Here is a 21,085-nt window from a genome sequence, read left to right on the forward strand (position 1 = left end):
CAAAGGATAGAGACTCCACAACCTCTCTGGGCAACATCTGCTGGTGCTCAGTCAGCTTCACAGTGAAAAAATGCTTCTTGATATTTAGACAGAACCGCCTGTGTTTCAGTTTTTGTCCATTGCCTCTTGTCCTGTCACTAGGCACCACTGAAATGAGCCTGGCTCCATTTTTGCACTCTTTCTTCAGGTATATATCCACACTGATCCTCCCTGAGTGTCCTTTTCTCCAGGCTCAAGATTTCCCAGCTCTCTCAGCCTCTCCTCACAGGAGAGGTCTTACCTTGATCATCTTGGACTCTTTCCAGTATGTCTAGGTTTCCCTTGTACTGGGGGCCCCAGTACTGTACTGGACACAGTACTTCAGGTGTGGCTTCACCTGTGCTCAGTAGAGGGCAAGGATAGCCTCTCTTGACCTGCTGGCCATACTTTGCCTGATGTAGCCAAAAATACCATTAGGTATGTCTCTGGCGGGGGAGCTGTGCTGATTCATGCTGAACTTGGAGTCCACCAGGACTCCAGGGTCCCTTTCTGCAAAGCTGCTTTGTAGCTGGCTGGCCTCCAGCATGTGCTTGTGCCTGGGGTTTCTCCTCAGGTGCAGAACTTTGTGCTTCTTGTCGAACTCCATGAGGTTCCTGTCAGACCACTTCTCCAGCTTGCCCATGTTCCTCTGGATGGCAGCACAACCCTCTGGTGTATCAGCCACTCCTCTCAGTTTTGTGTCATCTGCAGACTTGCTGCGGGTGCACTCTGACCCATCATCCAGTCTGTTAATAGAGATGTTAAACAGGACTGGACCCAGTATTGACCCCTGGGGTACAGTGCTAGTTACTGGCCTCCCAGCTAGATTTGGTTCTGCTGATCGCCACCCTCTGGCCATTCAGACAGTTTTTGATCCACCTCACTGCTCATCCAGCCCATACATCAACAACTTGCCTATGGGGATCTTACAGAGGGTTGTGTCCAAGGAGGTGTGCTATACTGAAGTCCAGGAAGACAATATCCACTGATCTTCCCTCATCCATTCCAGGCATTGCTAACAGGTTTCTGTTGCGAGTGTTTCATACGTGAGCGTAGTCTTCAGGGGTCTGGGGTTTTGGGTTACATGAGGTATAATGGACTTCAGGGGGGCATTGTATGAAATACATTGCTAGTTAAGACTTTTTTGACCAACTGTAGTAGTGGCCTGCCTTATCTTATGTTATTTTAGCCCTTATTAAAAGGTAGCTTACTGTGCTGGTTACAAGCTTGTGGTGCATGAAATATTGACAAGATTGTTTAAGTGCAAGCTGGAAATGTGGCAGAGTAAAAGGATACAATTTCTCATGTCTCACCTCCAGGAAACATAAAAGCAATCTTTTAATGAGCAAGCAGGTTAGGAATAGGATTGTATTGCTGGAAAATAACACTTCTATTTCTTACATGCTGCTTACAAACATGTTTGATGGGAAAGAGGTGAGGCTAATCAATGCCAAGGGGAAGACTGTAAAACTTGCAGGTGATGAAAAGTTGTGGTGTGACCATGCCAATGAGATCCTAAGGCAGCAGTCAGAAATCACTCTCCCAGATGCAGATTCTTTTGTAACTGCATGAGACTCTTTTTGGGGAGAGAGAATGCAAAGCTTAAGGTAGCTTATAGCTGCTTCATTGGCATAGCTTTTTTGGCAAGGTAGTTATTAGAACTTTATTTCCTCACTTTAATTCGGAAGCGCCTAATTCTATTCAAGGAGCAGGAGCAAGCAAAGTGAATTGCACTTGTAAAAGCACAGCAGTGCTTGTGGAGAGCAACCTGTGTCTCATCTTTAATGTAGTTTCTTCTTGCAAATCTCTTTCTGTAAGCATTCAGAACTAGTATGAGCAGCACACCCCAGCTGTGACTGTTTTGCCGTGTCTGCTAAATACTCTATAAGCAGAAATACAGGCTCTAGGCTTTGTAAATGAGTTGATTATTGTCAAGGGAAAAGGGTAGGCTGCATGTTCTAACACCTGCAGTAGACATATGTCTGTCCTATTCTGAGAAACGTTTCTTCATTTCTGATCCGAAGTGCTGTTCATAAGCCAGTTTTCTTCTTGTGACTGGTTGACTATGTGAAAACCATCAAGGTAGCTCAGGCTTTTTACTTTGGTTCTCCTGTTCTTGTCTTCAGGCCATCTCAAACTTGGCTTGCTGCAGTGGGTCTTCGAGTTCTGTGATGAGTCAGTAACATATTGAAGACACTGAAAGAGTAAAGGCATAATGCTTTGTTTATTAACAATTTGATGTAGTTGTTCAGAATGTAATTTGATAGTGATTAAAAGAAGCACTAACCTGCTGAAAAAATATGACAGAAGTGATATGACACCTGGGCAGCATGGCCTGAGCTGTGGCTGTTGGGAATGATTCTGCTCTGAATTTCACTGCAGCAATATGGGATAGCACAACTGACTTTAAATTAACAGTTTTAGAAACAAATGCAAGTCAGCAGAGCTGCAGAAGCTTTTGACAGATACAGGGAACAGAATTAACCCAAAGTTGTTGTATAGCAAGATGTTAGTGAATTTATTTACTTTGTCATGTTCTGCTGATTTAAGGCGAAGTTTTTGTGGACCAATGCAATAAATAAGATTGACTGATGAATACAGCCTCTTGAGCTAACGATGACGGTCTGTCTACATCAGAACTAAGAAGCCTTTCATTCTGGTGAGAAAGTCCTTCACTGGGAAAAACAGCTTCTGCCCAGATACAATTGTAAGGGGAAGCTGAAACTGTATTGTATTTTTTTGTGTCCCTAGTGATCAGTAGGAGTCCATGTGAATTAGAAATTGCTTAAAATGCAAAACGCAAGCCATAAACTGTTGATCACCTCTAACTGGGGAACATTTCACTTGCTAATAGGGACTGCAAATGGTGAATTTTTAGTCTTTTATATTACTCTAGACTTTAAAATACGTTGCTGCAAAATATGTGAAGTATTCAGATGTCTTCTTAGTAGCATCACATAAAGCAATCAGTATAATTAGTAATATAGCTGCTGTTTGGATAGGTAATGTTTTGGAAATGTGGAGTGAGAAGAATAGTGTGTTTGGATTGATGATTCCCTTCTCAGTCCTTACTTAAGTTCAGCCAAGGAGACTTGCATATTCCTCTGTTAGCACTATCTAATGCATTACTGCCTTCTAAATAATATTCTTTATTCTGAAAGATCTTAATGCTTTTAAAACTGGGACTTATTGCCTGGCTTAGTTGAACTTGGGATCACCTGGCACTTGTCATGACTCTGACAAGTTATTTTAGTTCTGAGTCTGCTTAATGGCTCCAAAGAGATTACAGTGCAGTACAGCAGTGCAATGAAAGGTTATCATGTTGTTTATTGTAGGTGCAGTGCTCTCTCTAAGGCAGGAACAATTATCTAGGGCTTGTCTTTCTCTTGGAGTTAAAGTATTTGGGGGAGAAAGCATTGGAGCTCATGTATGGGAGGAATAACTCATTACTTTGATAGTCGGTAAAAAGAAAAGTAAAGTAAAGAAAGTAAACTTGGGCTAACAGACCTCAGAGTTCAGTATTGCAAAAGGTAAATAAAATGTCCACAGGGCAAAATGAAAAAGTGTGAGCTTTGCAGACAAACTATGGACTACCTCCTGTACTACAGCAGAATATGTGAAAGTGCTAAGGCATTCTGCCAGTGAAGTTCTGTTATTTTGTGGTTTAGAGAATTAGAGCTGATAGCTGTGAATACTGAATAGAAAAGCCACAAGTGATTGCAATGCAAAATCTGAGTTGAAGAACCCTGTTTCCAGAGAAAACAGAGTCAGAAACGGGAAATGCGCTTTTAGAATGTTATCATTTATATAGTTTTCACATTTATTACAGCTCTACAAGTCAGGTTCACAAACAAGATCTCCATCGCCACACAGAATATTGTTCTTATGAAGAGCCCATAGTCGCTGGGATAAATTAATGGAGCATTTCAAAAGCTGTGCTAGGTTTAAAAATAATTAGTATAACTGGTTTTGCAGGCATTTTTCCAGTTTTGTTTATTATTTTTTTCCTTATCCTTCCCATGAAGTCCTTTCCAGAGGACTTCAGTGTATGTACAGTGTGTTATGTCCTTCACCACTTAATAAAAGCTTGGAAACCTTTCTGTGTTCTGTGATGAGCAATTATATTAGATCCATTTTTAGCTGATGCATTTTGGAGTAATGGTCAGAAACATTGTTGAAGTCCAGAAATCTTTTTAAAAGGCTGATGAATGAAGAGTAGTGTGCGGGCTTTTAGGCTGCCTTAAATCAAATGACTGCAGAGGCTGCACTGACACATGCTGTTCATTAAAGACTTAATATAGTCCTTCTAATCGGATGAATTTTCTTGTTGTGCAAAAACTGTTATTACACTCTGTGTGAAACTGGCCGTGCTGCAGGAGAAGAAATTAAATCGTCTGACTGAGAGGTCACTGGTGAATAGTAGCAAGAGATCTATTACCATTATTAGGGGATTATGAGGCTCTAGAGGACATCTATTCTTTTACGGTCTTTCAACGGCTGGAATGAAACACTTTAGGGGACTACATCCAAAGATGCATTATTTCATGATCTTTAGGAGTGAGAGTGGAAGAAAAAATCAAAATACTTTTTTATTCAGAAGGAGACCAGGTTTAAGGATCTGTTGAAATAGATTTGGCTTGCTCAAGTCGTGCCTGATGGTATTGTTCCACATCTCATTATGTGAACTTTGGGAGTAGCTGTTGGGGAATGATCTTGTTGTAGTCTGATCTTGTGGACAGGTTCTTCATGGTTGAGGTTTATTGGTTGAGATAATAATGGAGTATGTGTAATTTTTGAAAACCTTGCTCATGTTCTCTTAAAAAGTGCTTCTGTTTTTTGAGAACTGTTTATAAAGGCTGCAAAATAAACCAAAGTTTACTTACAGTTGTGCACTGAAATGAAGAAACCAGTTCTCAGATGTGTGTACTGTTCAATATTTTTGTTTTGCTCAATGGAGCAAGAAGTGCCAGAGTGCTGAACACTGCTGAAAACCTGGTCACTGGAACCACTGAAAAACTGGCTCACTGTCTCTTGCCTACTGGAAAAACTAGGCTATTCCTACCTCATCTCCAAAATTCAGACCTACGTTTCCTAGAAGTAAAACCAGGGACACATTGCAGTGGCGGACCCTTTTCAGTGGTGCCTGGTGACAAGAGGCAACGGGCACAAACTGTAGCACAGGAGTTTCCAGCTCAATGAGGGGGCACTTCTTTACTGTGAGGGTGGCAGAGCACTGGCACAGGTTGCCCAGAGAAGTTGTGGGGTCTCCTTCTCTGGAGATATTCAAAACCCGCCTGGATGCCATCCTGCACAACATGCTCTGGGTGGTCCTGCTTGGCAGGGGGGTAGGGCTAGATGATCTTCAGAGGTCCCTTCCAGCCTCAGCCATTCTGTGGTTCTGTGACATTTTGTGCATTTTTGGTTGGCTCTTGGGGGGGGGGGGGTGGGGGTGGAAGGGGTCTGGAGTGATCTCTTGGTGATAATATTGACCAGAAAGAAACATCCGAAATAGGTATTCAAGCAAAGAGTGTGTGGCCTAAATCAAGTAAAGCAATACCCTATGTTTAGTAGTTAACGTGGGGACAGCATTACTAATACATATTTGGATTACATTGTTTGAAATGGGTTGTTCCTTTTGGACACAGCATTTACTATTTTCGGTCTTTTACTTTGTTTATTTTATTGTTTTTATTTGGTTTTGGCACAAGAAACAATTTCCCTTCCATAAGGTGTAAGGAAATGTCAGCAGAAGAGGAGAAGAATCATCTTCCTTCCCAACTGTCCTCCCATAGCTTGTGTTTTTGAAGAAGAAAAATTGTCCTGTAGCTTAAAAGGGGGGGGGGGGGGGGGGGGGGGGGGAATCAGATCAAATTGCAGAGTGAGAGCAGTCATTAAGTCAGTAGTCCTGTTAATAAAGAGGACATTTTTTTCTGATATGTTTAAACTTACCTGATACGAGTCAAGTAAAGGGCTGTTTGCATACCTGGGCATAATTTTTGAGGTGCAAATCATTGCTAATAACAAAATCTAGAGTCTTGAAACCCTTTGTCAGACTGGTAATGAGAGGTTTAGCCTTATGTTCGCATCCTCCAGGAGGGTGGGGATGCAGGAGGCACTGCTGCTGGGCAGTGTGCCTCTCCGCCTCTGGAGCCGCTTCCTGTGTGCTGAGTTGATGTCAGTTTTTTGGAGTGTTAAGCCTTTGATTTAGCATAGATGTAATACAGAAATTAGTCCCAGCATTATTTGTCCATTACCTGAGTGAAAGAGGAGCAGTTTTGCTGTCCAGGAACATTTTGTTTTATTCCTGATCTTATAACTTCAATGTAAAGTTCAAAACAAGTACATTTAAAGGACAATACCTGTAAGGAAATAATTAACTGTCCTTATAGTTGCAAGTGCTTAACAATTCCTTGAGAGTTCGGTGTATTGAACTTAGTGTAGAATAAACTTCATAACTAGAAAGTTAATGTACCCAGGAGTTGGAATGAACTTCTCATCACAGCTGAGGAAGGTTAGGCCTGATCAGGCTGATTTTAAAGGATTCAAATGCTTTTGTAGCTAGAAATTGATAATATTATTTCTTTTGAATGTCATTTATTTTGCATGTCATTCAGTCTGATTGTCATTTGCATAGTCCATTGCTGCTGCAACTGAAAAAAAGTGCAGGAAATAGCCTATTGATTAGAAAGCTAGCTTAAGACCCAATGGAGTAGTGTAAGGCCCTGTCTGTCAGCAAAAGGTGGGAGAGATCCATAGGAAGTAGCTTAGGTAAGAAGGATGAGCACTGTAAAGACACATCTGACATCTCTCGTACTGATACAGCTTTTCTGTGCACCACAGCACAAACCAATGACAGCGTTAATCAGGGATGGATATGGTTTAAGGAAATAACAAAACCCTCTTATCCTCAGAATCGAGTGTATTCCAGGCATACTGCTGCATGCCAGATATTTTGGATAATGTTAATAGAAGACTTTTCTTCCCTGTTAACACATTATGCTATGCTAACAGTTGTATGGAAGACTGTGTATCTCAGTGAAAGAGCATGCGGTGATCTAACTCATGACTTCTGGACTTACAACAGTTAAGGTCAGTGTTAACAATTGTCCCACCTGGAGGTATGGAATGACCATTGTCTGTTTATCACCAAGAATTTACCTCAGATTACTTGTAAGGTTTAGGTAACAGTAAACCAGTGGGTGATTTATTTTTTTTCTTAACATTCAAGTTACAACAGGTGCCCAGAAATAAACCTACTTACATCTACCAAAGTTCCTAGCTTCAAGGTTTTTTTTTTTTTCTTCTTTTATTATTTGGTTTCTCTGCAAAATTCCCATTTCTTAAGATTTGACTTAGCCAAAACATGCTCTTGATTTGAAGATGTTAAGTCTTTGACTCTCAGGTCTTCCTTTGTGTTCTATTTAATTTAATCAGTTCTAATTCTGTGTAGTAATGAACATCTTTGTCTTTTAGGCATTGCTTTTGTCCTTTTGGCATGGGTCAAGTGCAGAACACAACAGTGTTGTGCATAGGTTAGGCTAAACAAATCATTGGTTTGGAGGTGGGAAGGGAAAGCAAAGAATTAAATTTCATGTTTTGGAAGAAGTTTTTATTTTCTGTTTTTCAATGTCAATGCAGATGTTATTATTGGATTTTGAGTGGGCCTAGAATTAATTAAATTTAATTAAACCCTGCCATGTGCTGATGGGCTTGGAGCTACTTACTTCTCCCACTTGCTGTTGTACTTCAAAGAATATTGTGATAACAAAAAATACTTAATTTGATGGAGGATTAATAAAACATTATGACATGACAGTCTTGAAAGTATGACAAGGCATTTCAAAGACATTTAAGCTAGGAGGAATATTCTGATTAAGGCACATGGTAGGAGCATAAATTCAGGATAGCCTCCAGAGACTGGGGGAGAAGGATCCCAACTGCTACCTGTGCCTGAAACAGCAGTTGAGCTATGCTGAGAACACTACAGAATGAAAACAGATGTGCTATGAACAGAGAAAAAAAGGTAGTTCCGAGAATTTTGGAGGAGGTAAAGACTAAGTTCTCAGTTCCCTTCTACAGGTTACATTAAAGCCTTATTCCAAGGTGATGCTGTGAGATGGATTTTGCAAGGAGTCACTCCTTTGAATTCTGTGGTGTGTACCCATGTGATAGGTCTGAAAGCAGTGTGAGGTTTAGATTTGTTGTCATATGAGAGAAAATACGAGAACATCAAAGAACCACGAGTTATGTTGCTTCACAGGGAGTATGTTATGCTTAGAAGTATGTTACTTCTTGTTATACCTTCACCCTTTTGTCTATGGGACTCTTTATTCTGAATTAGTTTTTTTGAGAAAAGCAGGTGGATTTCAGAGCAACTTGCAAAAAGTTGGCAGCTGTTCTGCTGCAAATCAGATGTACGGTCGCTTTAGCAGAAGGAATGATATCTATCTCATCTCCTGCCTTGAATTGTCATGAAGATGGTGTTACTTTATACTGTTAATGGTGGTGTAGAAGTAAATTTATCTCTGTCTAGAGCTGTCTTAGGCTATTGAGGCTGCTGAGACAAGGTTCAGCCAAGGAGAATGTTGGTTAAGAAGTCTGGTTGGGAATGTTCATGTTGGGGCAGACTGCTGAAGAATTAAGATACTGTCACCCACAACGTGGTTTTATGTTTCTTGTGGCCCATCTGTTTTACCTCTCACTATAAAGTAATAGTACTGTTTATTATAGATTTAGGTTTCAGGCAGAGGAAGCAAAACAAAAAAAAACTCAACAAAGACAAATGCAGAGAGATGCTTCAGATGCTAAATTTGTCACTTATAGCTCTGCATATTCAGATATGCTATTCTCTATCACCACCACATTGTATATTAATATATTCTAGAAGATATGCAGGGGCAGGTAAACAAGTATTTTCAACTTAATTATGTCTGAAATTCTGAAAATTAATTGATGTATTTTGAAATATATTGGATTTTGGTCTGCTGTTTCCATAAATCTATCAGGCCTTGTCATGTTTAAGACAGAAAGTTTAATTAACCCATTTGTAATTTACATTTCCTGTGTGTAAAAATCTTTAATCCTTCTAAAGGAAGAACACTTGCTTCTACAGCTTTTATTTAGAACACTAGTCATTATGTGCCTATAATTGGAGAAATGAATGTTGTCTCTGCATATGAAGCACAAATAATAGTTCAGTTTTAGCTCGACAGATTCTGCCCTCATCTGTATCTCTGCTGCTACCTTATTTCTATTTTGCTCTTTTTCAGCCATTCTGTTTTTATGTGAAAGATATGAACCTCAAAAATGTAATTTCTTCAAAAAGCTGTAAAACTGCCCCACTTGCCTTCTGTCCAACAGAGGTCTGAAAGAAAAGCAAGGTGGGGTGAGGGGGAAGAGGTACTACCTAAGAGGATGCTTTCAGTTTGGAATAAGCAGGGGAGAAAAAGCAAGGCACTGTTAAGCTTTTACTGAAAATGCTCCTGGATATGGAAGTTTGCAGAAATGAATACTACCATAAATTCTCAGCTACCTCTATTGATTTTTTTTTTTGCTTTGAAAACTTTACAGTAGAGCCACTCCTCTGTCTAGGCAGGTGATGACTACTTCTACAAAGGGTAGACAACAACCTTGGGAAATGGAGGGGAGACGGAACTACTGCCGTAGTCAAAAATGTCAGGAGATCTTGGGGTAAATAAAGGAATTCATTTTATTTAGAAAAGCCAAGCGGTACTTGTGAAACTTGAATAAATAATGTATTGTAGTTAATTTCTTATGAATTAACTATAGATTTCAGAACAAAACTTTTAAATTTCTGGAAGTACAGATTTGAATTGCTCAATTATAAAAAATAGTGCTGTCTTGAAGGACAAATGGTATTTTTGTGGTCTGTACTTCAGAATCAGTAATTGCAGATGGAAGGATGCAAAGTCCCTGAGCTCTTGGATTTCTGTTTATTATTCTTGCTGTGTCAGAAGTTTAGTGACTTCTGTGGACTGAGATGGACCTTTGTGCAGTGAAAAGTTTTATCTTCTGAAAATATCTGCTCATGTAAAAACGCATATTGAGAAAATGCTGTAGTGAGATTTCCTATTAATGTGGTTTGTTTGTTTGTGTTTTTTTTTTTTTTGACTCACAGTATGTATAAACCACTTACATACATAAAGGGTCAGTTTCACCAGGAAAAAAATTGAGATTTAAGATCACTGAATTATAGACTGGATTGAAAATGGGATCCGGTCTCTTAAAGACTGGATTTGACAGTTGCTCAGTCTTTCAGTTCAGCCCTGTATGTGTGGCATTTCATATACGTTTATTCTCCTGCTTTGGAGTTCCTGAGTTTTCTAAAGTTATGATACTTTAAGTTTACAGAGGAAAATAAGGCTTGGAATAAATAAGCCCCACTCTAGAGGAAAGGCTTGGAATAAGTAAGCCCCACTCCAGAGGTAAACAACAAAAGTGAAATGGAGAACTCTATACATCGTTTACCGTTTAAGGAAAAGTTACGAAAGCTGAAAGAATTAAAAATGATTGTATTTGTTATTGCTAAATATCAAATTTCCTAGTTGGCTTTTCTGCTTTTGAGAATGACATTATCTTTTGATACAAGTTTTATCTGTGGAAGTTTAACTGATGTGATTAAGTGAAAATCATTACTATTGTATAAGGGCAGAGTGTGAATCAGTGCTGTGTAATTGCTTTTAAGCATCCGTGGAATCAGGTGGAAAAAAACCAAGCCCATCATGAGTAGATTTAATTTTACATTAGAATCTTCACAAGGAAAACAAAGCAAACAAACATACCCACAAGGCTTGTGGAATTTTTTGTTCAGGTCTGAAAGTACAGAAAACAGGTATAAATTAAAAGGAGAATGATGGTTAAAAAAAAGTCGTCTTTTCACTTCAGGGAAACTGCTGTGACAATCTTCTACTACGATACACTAGGAAAATGGAGTAAATTACATTGAATTATGATGTGTTTGAGGGTTATGATAGTAGCGTCATCAGAATTCCTTTGTAATAACAGAACTCACTTGGAATAATTTCTTCCATGATTTATTATGTTTGTTAATATACCATTTTCACTTAAGGTTCCTTTCAGTATGTCTGTTAAGGAAGTTTCAAGTAAAAATGACTGTATTATGGAAATTGGAGAGGAAACGTTGAACTTCTTGCTATTAATGCTCTTATGTTCAAGGAGTGGAGGACATATGAATAGTTGTAAATATGCAATTTTAAGTAGCTGAATCTTACTCTGTATTTTAATTCTCTGCGTGGAAGGAATTCTTAATAGACTGGTATGATTGAAGAATCATTATACTTCAGAAGGAGAACATTGTATGGTGTCACCACAATGTACATGGTAACAAAACCTGCAGCATTTGCGTTTGGTTATGATGTGGTATGTTTAAATAATACTGCCCAGTTATTAAAGGATTTCTTTAAAAAATGGCATGTGAAGAGGATTTATGTCAATGATTAACAAGTTAGAGCTTATGGATATTACTAATCTCCGAAATGAGGCCAAGTAATACCTGCTGATTATGAGAGCCTTTAAAAATATCCCCAAGGATCTGTTGATATACATACCGAATTCATAATTGCATTCATTTTACCTGATTTTCTTGCCACAGTGGGACAGTTGTTAGTATTCTAGCCTACTGCAGTAGTTATAGCTGAACATGCATAACAAGGTGCTTCCAAGATGATAACATATTAAGAAGAAATAAGTTGAAAGACCAATAAAATTACAAACTTTGAAACTTTCTTTTTTCTATTGGTAGAAAAAGTAATGCAAAAAGGTAGCAGTTTCTACACTGTTCTCACAAAATTTATGATGTATATGTAAGACACCATATCAGAAACCTAGGTTTGATGTTGTTTTCTGGCTTTTGTTTTATTTTAGGTCCCAAATCTGATCCCAGTTCTGATATTTAAATTGGGAAGACCTCTGGAGCCTGCACTTTACAGGGATATATTGTATACCTTGCCTGCACTAGGTGTACACAAGGTCAGAATGAAAAATTTTTAGGAAAATAAGAACTGTATCAATAAGCAGTCATTTATTTACAAAAGAATGAGTGACTTAGACTGAGAAATCCTCAGTTTGGTTAAAATAATTGATTTGCAAGCTTCAGCATAAGTTTCTAATATTTTGGATGGGATATGATATATATGTTAAAGGGTGAAATGTGTGTTATGTTTTACTGTCTGTAGTATATCGTTATTATTTTTAAATATCCTAAAAAGGTGCTCTTGGATTCACTGCACACTGAGGTTTTTGTTTTTTTTTTTTCTCGTCTGGAAAACAACTTCCAGCTTCTTTCTGACACTGTGGTTGGACTGTTACCTAAGTTTGATACTTGGTTCTAACAATTTGTAAATTTATCCTTGTTCTTGGACATAAAAAATAACAGTGACATTTGGTTAAAAATAATCTCTTTCAGGTTTGTGTAGCTCAGATTCTACGTACCATACACATGCTGGGTAGCACACCGAAGCTTAGAGCTGTTACTTTGCGGATGATGACCTCCTTATGGGAAAGACAGGTTGGAAAATTCTTGTAACATTACTAAGATACGTGTAACTGTAAATTGTAAATTTCATTCCTCTAACCAGGGAAGGGAATTCATTCTGAAGCATAGCTTACACTAATGCGTCATTATCAGCACCATAAAGTAAATGGTGGAAGTGGTGCCTTTATTGATTATGTTTCAGTGAAGAATTTCAGTAGTATATCTTTCAGGAAATCTGCTTTTCATTTCAGTGGGTCTCAGAATTGATTTTTTTTTTTTTCCTTGAGGAACAGCTTTCTGTTTTACATAGCATGCAGTTAGAACAAGACCTTAATACAAAGGCAATAGCTTGCTTGCCTGTGTATGAAGTAGCAGTAGAGATTTGGTCTGTAAAGGCCAGCCAGATCTCATGGCAGCATTAGACTTCAAAGGTGAAGAAAAGCAAATTATGATATGCAATAATTAAAAGGAATTGAAAGTCATGCAGAAGTGCTACCAATCAAAAATCTTGTCATCAAGTTTAGAAGGTGTGATAATGATTTTAAAATTAAATTTCTTCTAGGATCGAATTTACCCAGAATTACAGAAGTGCTTGGCAACATCAGATGTGCCCTCTTTGGCTGTTGACAAAGATGCTCAGTGGGAAAAGCTGATTGCTAAAGCTGCCTGCATAAGAGATATCTGTAGGCAGAGGTAAGTAGAAGAATCAGTTATTAATCTTTGTTATCTGTCTTTGAAAGGAAAAACAAGTTTTTTTTAGAGAAGGTGCCTAATTAATTCTAGCTAGTTTGTTACATTAATTATGGATAATATTTTTCTAGTTGGATGAGATACTGATTCAGACATTGAAAATCACAGCAGCTAGTAAGTTTTGGATTTTATAATAAGTAATTGAAAGTACATATAAATAATTTTAAAATTAACATTAAATAGATGTCATCCTGAAACAAAACAAGTGTCCCATACTGATCCAGAACAGAAAATTGAAGCATGCCAACTGCAAGTCGTAATAAGAGTAATGAATTATTGTAAGAAACAGCTAAGACTTTTGATCTATCCAAAGAAAGACTGGGTGCTTTTCTGAAAAGTAATTTTTTGTCACATGCAAATTGGTGGTCTTTATTTAGATCTTATAATGCTGGCTGCAGAACACAGTTTAACAAATCTGTCTGGATGGCATGTTGATCCTTTCCAGTTGTCACAATCCATGAATATTAGTACTTAGTAATAATTTACAGTTTCTGTAAAGATTATTTTTAAACACATTATCAATTACTTCTGGTTTTGTGTACGTTATACCATCTTCTTTGTTTGTCACCTATCTTTTGGGTTCTATTTTTCTCTTTCTTTCTCAAAGGTCAGTTACTAACAGAAAGCTGGAATGAGTCAAAATAAAGATGGAGTTTTAATATTTAATTTTATCAAACAGCATTTTTCCAAAAATACTAAAAAAAAATCCGAAAGAAAAGTGAACATCGAGAGAGGAATTTAAATGCAGCTGGAATGTTTTCTTTGACAAGTAAATGCTGTAATTAACGTTCAGGTATAAAGCACTGTTCATAATGCAGTTAGAAATTACTTGGAAGAAAGTGCGAGCAATTAGAGAAAGCCTGAATGTTCTATGCATATAAATCACCTCAGCAGATGCTATTTACCCAAAGTTCTTACAGAATCAGTGAAAGGATCTACCGAATCAGTAGTTGAAGGTTTTTTGTTTTTTGTTTTTCTTTGATGTTTGTTTTGTTTTGTTTTACCCTGAGAGTCTGAATGGATACTAAAGGACTGGAAACAAACAGGTAGTCCATGAAGTCATTGAAGGAGAGAGACCAAAGAAATAGCTGAAGCAAAAAAGTATTTGAAAAGAAAGTTCCTAGCTGATGTAAGGATGATTTATCAGGCCAAACAAAGTCTTTTGTTGCCAGAATCTGTAACGATACACAGCAGTGAGTGCCTATAGAGGACTACAAGAAATAAGCAGAGGGTAGTGTCTTTAATAGCACACAGCAGATTTTTTTTTCTTGGCAACTTCTTGATGGTATAATATTTTCCAATACATCCTTGGAAAAAGAGTTCTATAACTTAACTATTTGATGATTTATTATTTTTTTTAATTTCAAACTTGATGCTTGCTGATTTACTTCTGTCTGACCTTTAGAGCTCTCTACCACTTCCTCCCTAGTATTTTTTTTCCTCTCAGTTTTAGTCTGTGTCAGTAGTTACTTGTACAGAACCAATACTTAATGAGTTTTTGTATATCCAGTAGAATTTGTGTGTACGCATGAATACTGTCCTATTATCTTAATGTTTTTTTGTTTTTTTTTTTTTTTTCCTTTAGGCCATACCAGCATGGAGCAGACATGTTGGCTGCTATTTCCCAGGTATTAAATGACTGCACAAAACCCGATCAAGCTTCACCTGCTGCTATAGTATTGCAGGGTCTTCAGGCACTTTGTGAGGCTGAGGTAAGGTTAAATTGCCTTGTCACTGTGTTTCATGTTTTGCTTGCGGACATTTTTTTTTCCTCTAGTAGACTTTATTTTTTGAGTGCGTTCAATTCTCACAGATTTTTTCTTCTAGTGAATAGAATTTCTTTCTTCCAGCATTAGTTAACTGTTCCTGAGAGACTGTACTGTGATTTTTCACTGCAGCAGGTCAGCCCTCAGTGCTTGGGTTAGAACTGAAGTCAGCATCACAGTTTGTGTCAAAAACACCCTTTCATGCATTTTTTCCTTCAGATATGAAAGGAACAGCTGTCTGGCACATAATTCTGATTGGCTGAAAAGTATATAAATAATCTCATTTGTCTTACCTTCTTCCTGGACTACCCTTCTGACTCTTATTCACATAGTTTACCTGGTAGGGAATGGAATCACTTGTAATGGGGAGGCTCCTGTTTTAATGTAATGCATTCATTAGCAATGATAAGGACAGATGAGCACTGGAACATGTTGCTGTCTCTGTTCTTGGAGGTTTTTGAGTTGCATTTGGATAAAACCCTGAGCAACTGGGCCTGATCTCATAGTGACCCTGCTTCAAGCAGGAGATTGGACTAGAAACCTCCTTTCCAACCCAAATTGTCCTGTGGTTCTGTGAACCCCAGAGTTAGGATCCAAGACCCCTTGTTTTCAGTGACATCCCAGACGTGGCGATGCAGACGTGCTTAGAATCATCCTCTGGACACACTGTAGACTGTGCAGGCTGTCTGAGTTAGTGGACTAATGATAGCCTGCAGGAATATGTGATTACCCGTTCACTGCAAACAGCAATTTTAAGTTTATCCACTTCCTGACTCTTAGTGCAGTGTTTACCGCATTTAAGCTGATCCAGTAAAAGATGCCAGCCATTAGCACATTATATGTGTGCAATCACGTCAACAGTTCAAGAACAACACAGAAAGTGGTTAGTAGTGCATAGACATTACTATTTAATATAGTTAAATAGCTTCAAGCAATGGGTACAGAGAACCAACTTGTTCAGGGCAATTAATGTATTTGTTTTTGGTATGCCGTTTGGCTCTTCTTAAGCTCATAGACATTCTTTGAATGCTGGCCTCAGTATTGGTGGTGTTTTCCCAAGCTGGATTATGTTTAGACTTTGTTTTTTGCAAAGAACCAGGAGCTAAGTCTATGACAAATAGACTATCACATCCTATTAAAAAAACATCCTTTGAGAACAGAAGTACTGGACTACTGGTGAGAAGTGGGAAGGCTGAGACGACTCATGGTATTCAGAGTAGAAGAAAGGGAATAATGACTTTATGGACATTGAACATTTTCCTTTCCTAATTCTTACAGGCCATCTTGAGCCTGCTTTGTTTCCCTAACTTCATGACAATGTAATGCTTTGAGAGACTAGACCTGTCATGTTGGGATACTGAAACTTTAATAGAGTATATTCCCTTGTGTTTTGGTAAACTGGGTAACCATTTGGGGGTAAGTAATGCAGTGTATCTTTTACTTAGTATTTAGATTCCAGTCTGCAGAGCAGAAATCTGACAGGTCGTAGTCAGAGCGCTTTGTTTCGGTACTTTCTCACTTTCTGCCGCTGTCTCAATAGATAACCATGTGAAAGGGATTTGATCTCTCTGAGCTTTTCAGTGTGTAGCTGCTTAGGCACAGGATTTTAGTGAGCACCTAATTTTTAGTCAATTTCTGCACTGGTATAACAAGCTACATTTTCCTATGTTTAGTGTTGACATAGTTGATGAGGGAACTGTATACGTTTGGTGACTTGTCAAAGCAGGGTTCTGAGAGTCTCAGAAAGGCTTCTTTGTAAAAGTAATGCTGTAGTAAAAACTTGCTGTAACATTGATTTTTTTGGTCAAATGTTGTGAAAGAATAGTTTTCCAGTTCATTGACTGCAGTAATCATTTGGTGTAAATGTAAAGGCTTTATGCAAAGTAAGTAACACCACATGAATAGCATTGGGAGTATTAGCTTTGCTTTTTGCATGACTTACAAGGAGGGTGAAGCCCCTTTTTTATTTTATTTGTGTGTCTAACTAAAGGTTTTTAATGAGTAGCACACAGTGACTTGCGCATCAAAAATGTAAAATACACACAGTTCTTGCCAGACCACATTTCCTGTTTCTGGGCAAATATATATTTTTTTTTTTTCTAATGTGATTTCAACAGAAGTCAGTGTATCTGCTATGAGGCCATCTATCCTGGCTTCTAATTGGTTTCATGTGTCAAGTACTGTATGGAAGCCAAGAAACATTCAAGAATGAAAATGCTAAGCATAGTATTTTAAGCCCCTTTCCAGCCTTTTTGTGGAAGTGGTTTCTTGTTGTTTACTTCCTCAATCGACATTTGTTTGTTTTATTGATCAGAAAGCAAACAGCAGAGCAATATAATGAACTGAAAACTTATGTGAGAACAAATTAGGTTGACTGAGTTTGACATTTAGAAGGAATTACAAAGCCAGATGTTGTTTAAACAGCATACACTTAATAACTGTATTCGTAAAAACATGAATTTGTACTGAGATATTATTGTAAAACCATTACATTCTTCTTGGACTCGAAGTTTCTGTCTCTTTACCGGGTCTGATTCATGTGTCACTCTCATCTTCCTTACTTTGTATCACTGGCCTTGTACATAGTTAACAACCTAATTTATATTTGAACTCTTCAGCCAGGAGTGTCTTACCTGTGCAAATAGATGTTGAAGGCAGATGCCAGGGTCTCCGCTTTGTGCCAAAATAAGCTCTCTGTATAGGTAGGAGTTTTTCATAACAATGAATGAACAAGTAAAACAAGTTGCCTAGAAACCTTATTGGCATGTGCTGAGTCCGGCTGGTCTGCTGAACACTTAGAGTCAGAATATTTGCAATAGTAAGGATACATTTGATTTTCTGATTGCCTGTTGCTGCTGCTAAAAGTGCCTCTGCTTCTTTTTTTCCATCTGAACTTACTGAATAAAAATCATGTTACCAGCTTTACTTTCAAGTCAGCTACCAAAATTTGTTTCAGTGTGTGTTCATTGCTGGTGCGATTTCTGGTTTTTGAAAGCTGGAAGTATCAAAGGTAGGTTGGCAGTGTAAATATGATTCTTCTTCCTATTATTGTATTATATTATATAATTATGAACAGTTCCTCTGAAACCGCAACATCTTAGTCTTGGAAACATTTGCTACAGTGATCTGGCATTTTCTGTGGCATACCAATGTAGTGTAGCCAGTGTTAGCACATTTTCTTCTGTCTTCCTACTTATTTTTGCTGTCCCAAGCTTTTCTATTGTATATATTTTGTTAATTCATTTGATTTTTATTATCAAAATTCTAGCATCGTCTTCTGGTTTCAGCAACAGAATAGTGAGTACTCTTGCAGTCTTTGTAAGAAATGGAATATAGCAATAGCTTTCTGGACAATGAGTAGCTTCAGGAAGACTGAAATCATTGGTGTATTTTAGGTGAAGAAGTTACTACTTTTTCTAAGCTTAGTTAGGAAAATTTGATTTTCTTCAGAACACATAATATGACAATAAATATATGTAAATATATATATACACAATAAGTATATTAAAAACTAAATGTTATCTTAAACTGTGCGATTTAAAACACTAACAATGACTTTTAAGTTGTATTTTACATCTCCCGTTTGGTCTTCATCTATTCATTGCATGCACAAAATAAATTAAGGAAAACTGTGATCTAAATGCTTAGCAGAAACTGGAAAACTGTGTAGTCCACAAAAATTTCCATTTTGTAGCTGAAACTTCATTGTAAGCATTTCACATTTAAGTGCAGACAGAATGGATAGAATGATCACAGCCAGCCTTTTTTTGTGGAAATGGCGCTGAGGTGTGGTTCTGCTGTTAATGCTCAGAATTAATAGAAGGGCTTCTGCCTCTGCAGCACCATCATATCAGCTGATTTCATAGAATCATAGAATATCTTCAGTTGTATGGGACCCACAAAGATCAGACCCAATGTCTGAGAGTGCTGTCCAAACACTTCTTCAACTCCAGCAGACTTGCTGCTGTGACTGCTTCCCAGGGAGCCTGTTCTGGTGCCCGACCACTCTTGCGGCGAAGAGCCTGTTCCTAACATCCAGCCTGATCCTCCCATTTTGGAGGAATGTTGGAATACTGGGCAAAATATGTTTGAAAGACAGATGGGTTTATTTACTCTGATTTACTCCTGTATTGTATTTGTCTTTAAATTTCAGAAGGCAGCAGGGGTCTGTTTTTTGTTAACATAGTGGGTTGCAGTTATGTAAAGCAATAGTATGACCTTTACTTTTGCAAGTTGCAGGTATTTCTCTAGTTGGCTGTTAGGTATAACACTTAATAGCAGAGGTTCTGTCTGGTGTCTTTTGCTGAAATTACATGTTCTGAAAAGATTCAGGTAAGTTTTGTCCTAGTTGTGGTTGAGAGGAGATGGAGGATTTCAGGCAATCATTGTGAAAGATGTGGGGTTGCTCTGCAATAAATGGTGAATAGAGTGTGTCGACATGGGTACCATCGTATTTATTATTTGGGTATTCAGATTCAAAAGATTTTACAGAAAAGCAAGAGAGGAAGACAAATAATTGAGGAATAACCACCTGAGAATCATGTGGGGACAATGACAGACTGAGGAATCTGGTTTGTCTTTCTGTTGAACCTACCAGATTGGTTTTAATAAGAGCTACAATTGTACTGGGGTACCGTTTTTCTTTTTTGCATACGCTAGTAAGTGATCTCAAGGTTGCTAAGAGGTGATGGAGTTGTTTAGAAAGCTGTTAAATAAGGGCTATTCACAACTGTGTTTTCTAGGTTAGAAAGCAATCCTGGTTTGGTCAGTTTTTCAAAATGCCCTAAGTTTTGAGCAGAATAAATGTCTTGACTGCAAAAAAAAAAAAAAGGAGAAAAGCCCTCTTCTTATATGATGCTACCTCAGGATAGAAAATTTATAGGCTGTAAGATGATAATTGTTGCACTATGCATGCTAGAGGTCACATGGAGTGATCAGCTGTGTCAACCACAACCTTGAGAACTGCTCCTACACAAGTGTTGTGGTCCACAATACACCCAACAGGAGAGGTAACTTGCTCCTTGTAACTTGCTTCTCATTATTTCTATTGCTATTTATCTGCTACTTTTAGAGCAGTAGGTCACATGAAGTAGGAGTGCATTTTATCTCTTTGACATCAGGAAATCTTAGCTTTTATTTTTTTCCCTTCTAGCAAATACGTTTCTGTTTAGTAGGTTGTCCAGAAGTAAGCTTGCCATTTTAAAATAAAACTTCAATATAACAAGAAAACACAGTGCATTGTTTTATATTTGTACCAGAAGTACTGAGAGCTCCGAAGTTATATGGTTGTCATATAACTTCGGTTAGGAAGATTGCCTTTTTAATGGTCTTCTTACCTGTTATCTGAAAGTGGATAATGTGTGTGATACTCTAGGAGAGAATTAAATGAAACTGTCTTGGTTAGCTTATCATTTAGTAGTCCTCCTTTAATCAGACTCCACTAGTATACAAATTTCTAATTCAAGGTGTATTTTCTGTTTCCAGACAATCAGCTCATTACCAAGTTAAAAATTCAAGATAAGTTTAGTAAGAACTTACTGTGTTAATAGACATGTCTGTTCTTCTGGGTACTGAAGAGATATTTCTCATTCTTGCAAATAGTGTGTTTCAAGAGATGGGAAGGGGAGGCATTGTTTTCACTCCCAATGTAGTCAGATTAATTGTTTCTAGCCTTCAGTGTTCATTACCATAGAAATATTCCCATGGGTTTTCAATTCATAAATTGATTCAACTCAAAAGGCGTCTCCAGTTTTTGAAACTGTTCTCTAAAGTGTTCTTTGCAGGCAGTGAAATGACTGCTTAATTCAGCAATTAGCTATGATATTGAGCATGTTGGTTTTCTCAATGCGGAGTAATGCTAAAACTGTCTTTTTGAATGCTTTTATGGAATATGTTAATAAACATCTCTTCATTTAATTTCATTATATGGGTGGATTTGTATTTGTCTCTGAGTCTTCCATTGTTTTGTTTTAATTTCATAGATCTGGAAAAAAATTTTGTAGCAGTTGCACTGATTGTTTAAGGAAAGGTTTTAATT

The 21,085-nt window shown here is 37.7% G+C and overlaps 1 protein-coding gene across 8 annotated transcripts in view; it reads left to right on the forward strand.

The window, feature by feature from the left end:
• Positions 1-21,085, forward strand: part of FOCAD (focadhesin) — a 117,061-nt gene that overhangs the window by 39,827 nt on the left and 56,149 nt on the right. For all 8 annotated transcript variants that reach the window (XM_080573262.1, XM_080573269.1, XM_080573268.1 and 5 more), the window contains 4 exons: positions 11,923-12,027; positions 12,464-12,565; positions 13,095-13,225; positions 14,868-14,994. In XM_080573262.1, the coding sequence (XP_080429388.1) occupies positions 11,923-12,027; positions 12,464-12,565; positions 13,095-13,225; positions 14,868-14,994 (465 nt within the window). The remainder of the gene's footprint in view (positions 1-11,922; positions 12,028-12,463; positions 12,566-13,094; positions 13,226-14,867; positions 14,995-21,085) is intronic.

Source organism: Anser brachyrhynchus (genome assembly GCF_964034855.1).
Source record: "Anser brachyrhynchus genome assembly, chromosome: Z".
In the NCBI taxonomy this organism is placed as follows: domain Eukaryota; kingdom Metazoa; phylum Chordata; class Aves; order Anseriformes; family Anatidae; genus Anser; species Anser brachyrhynchus.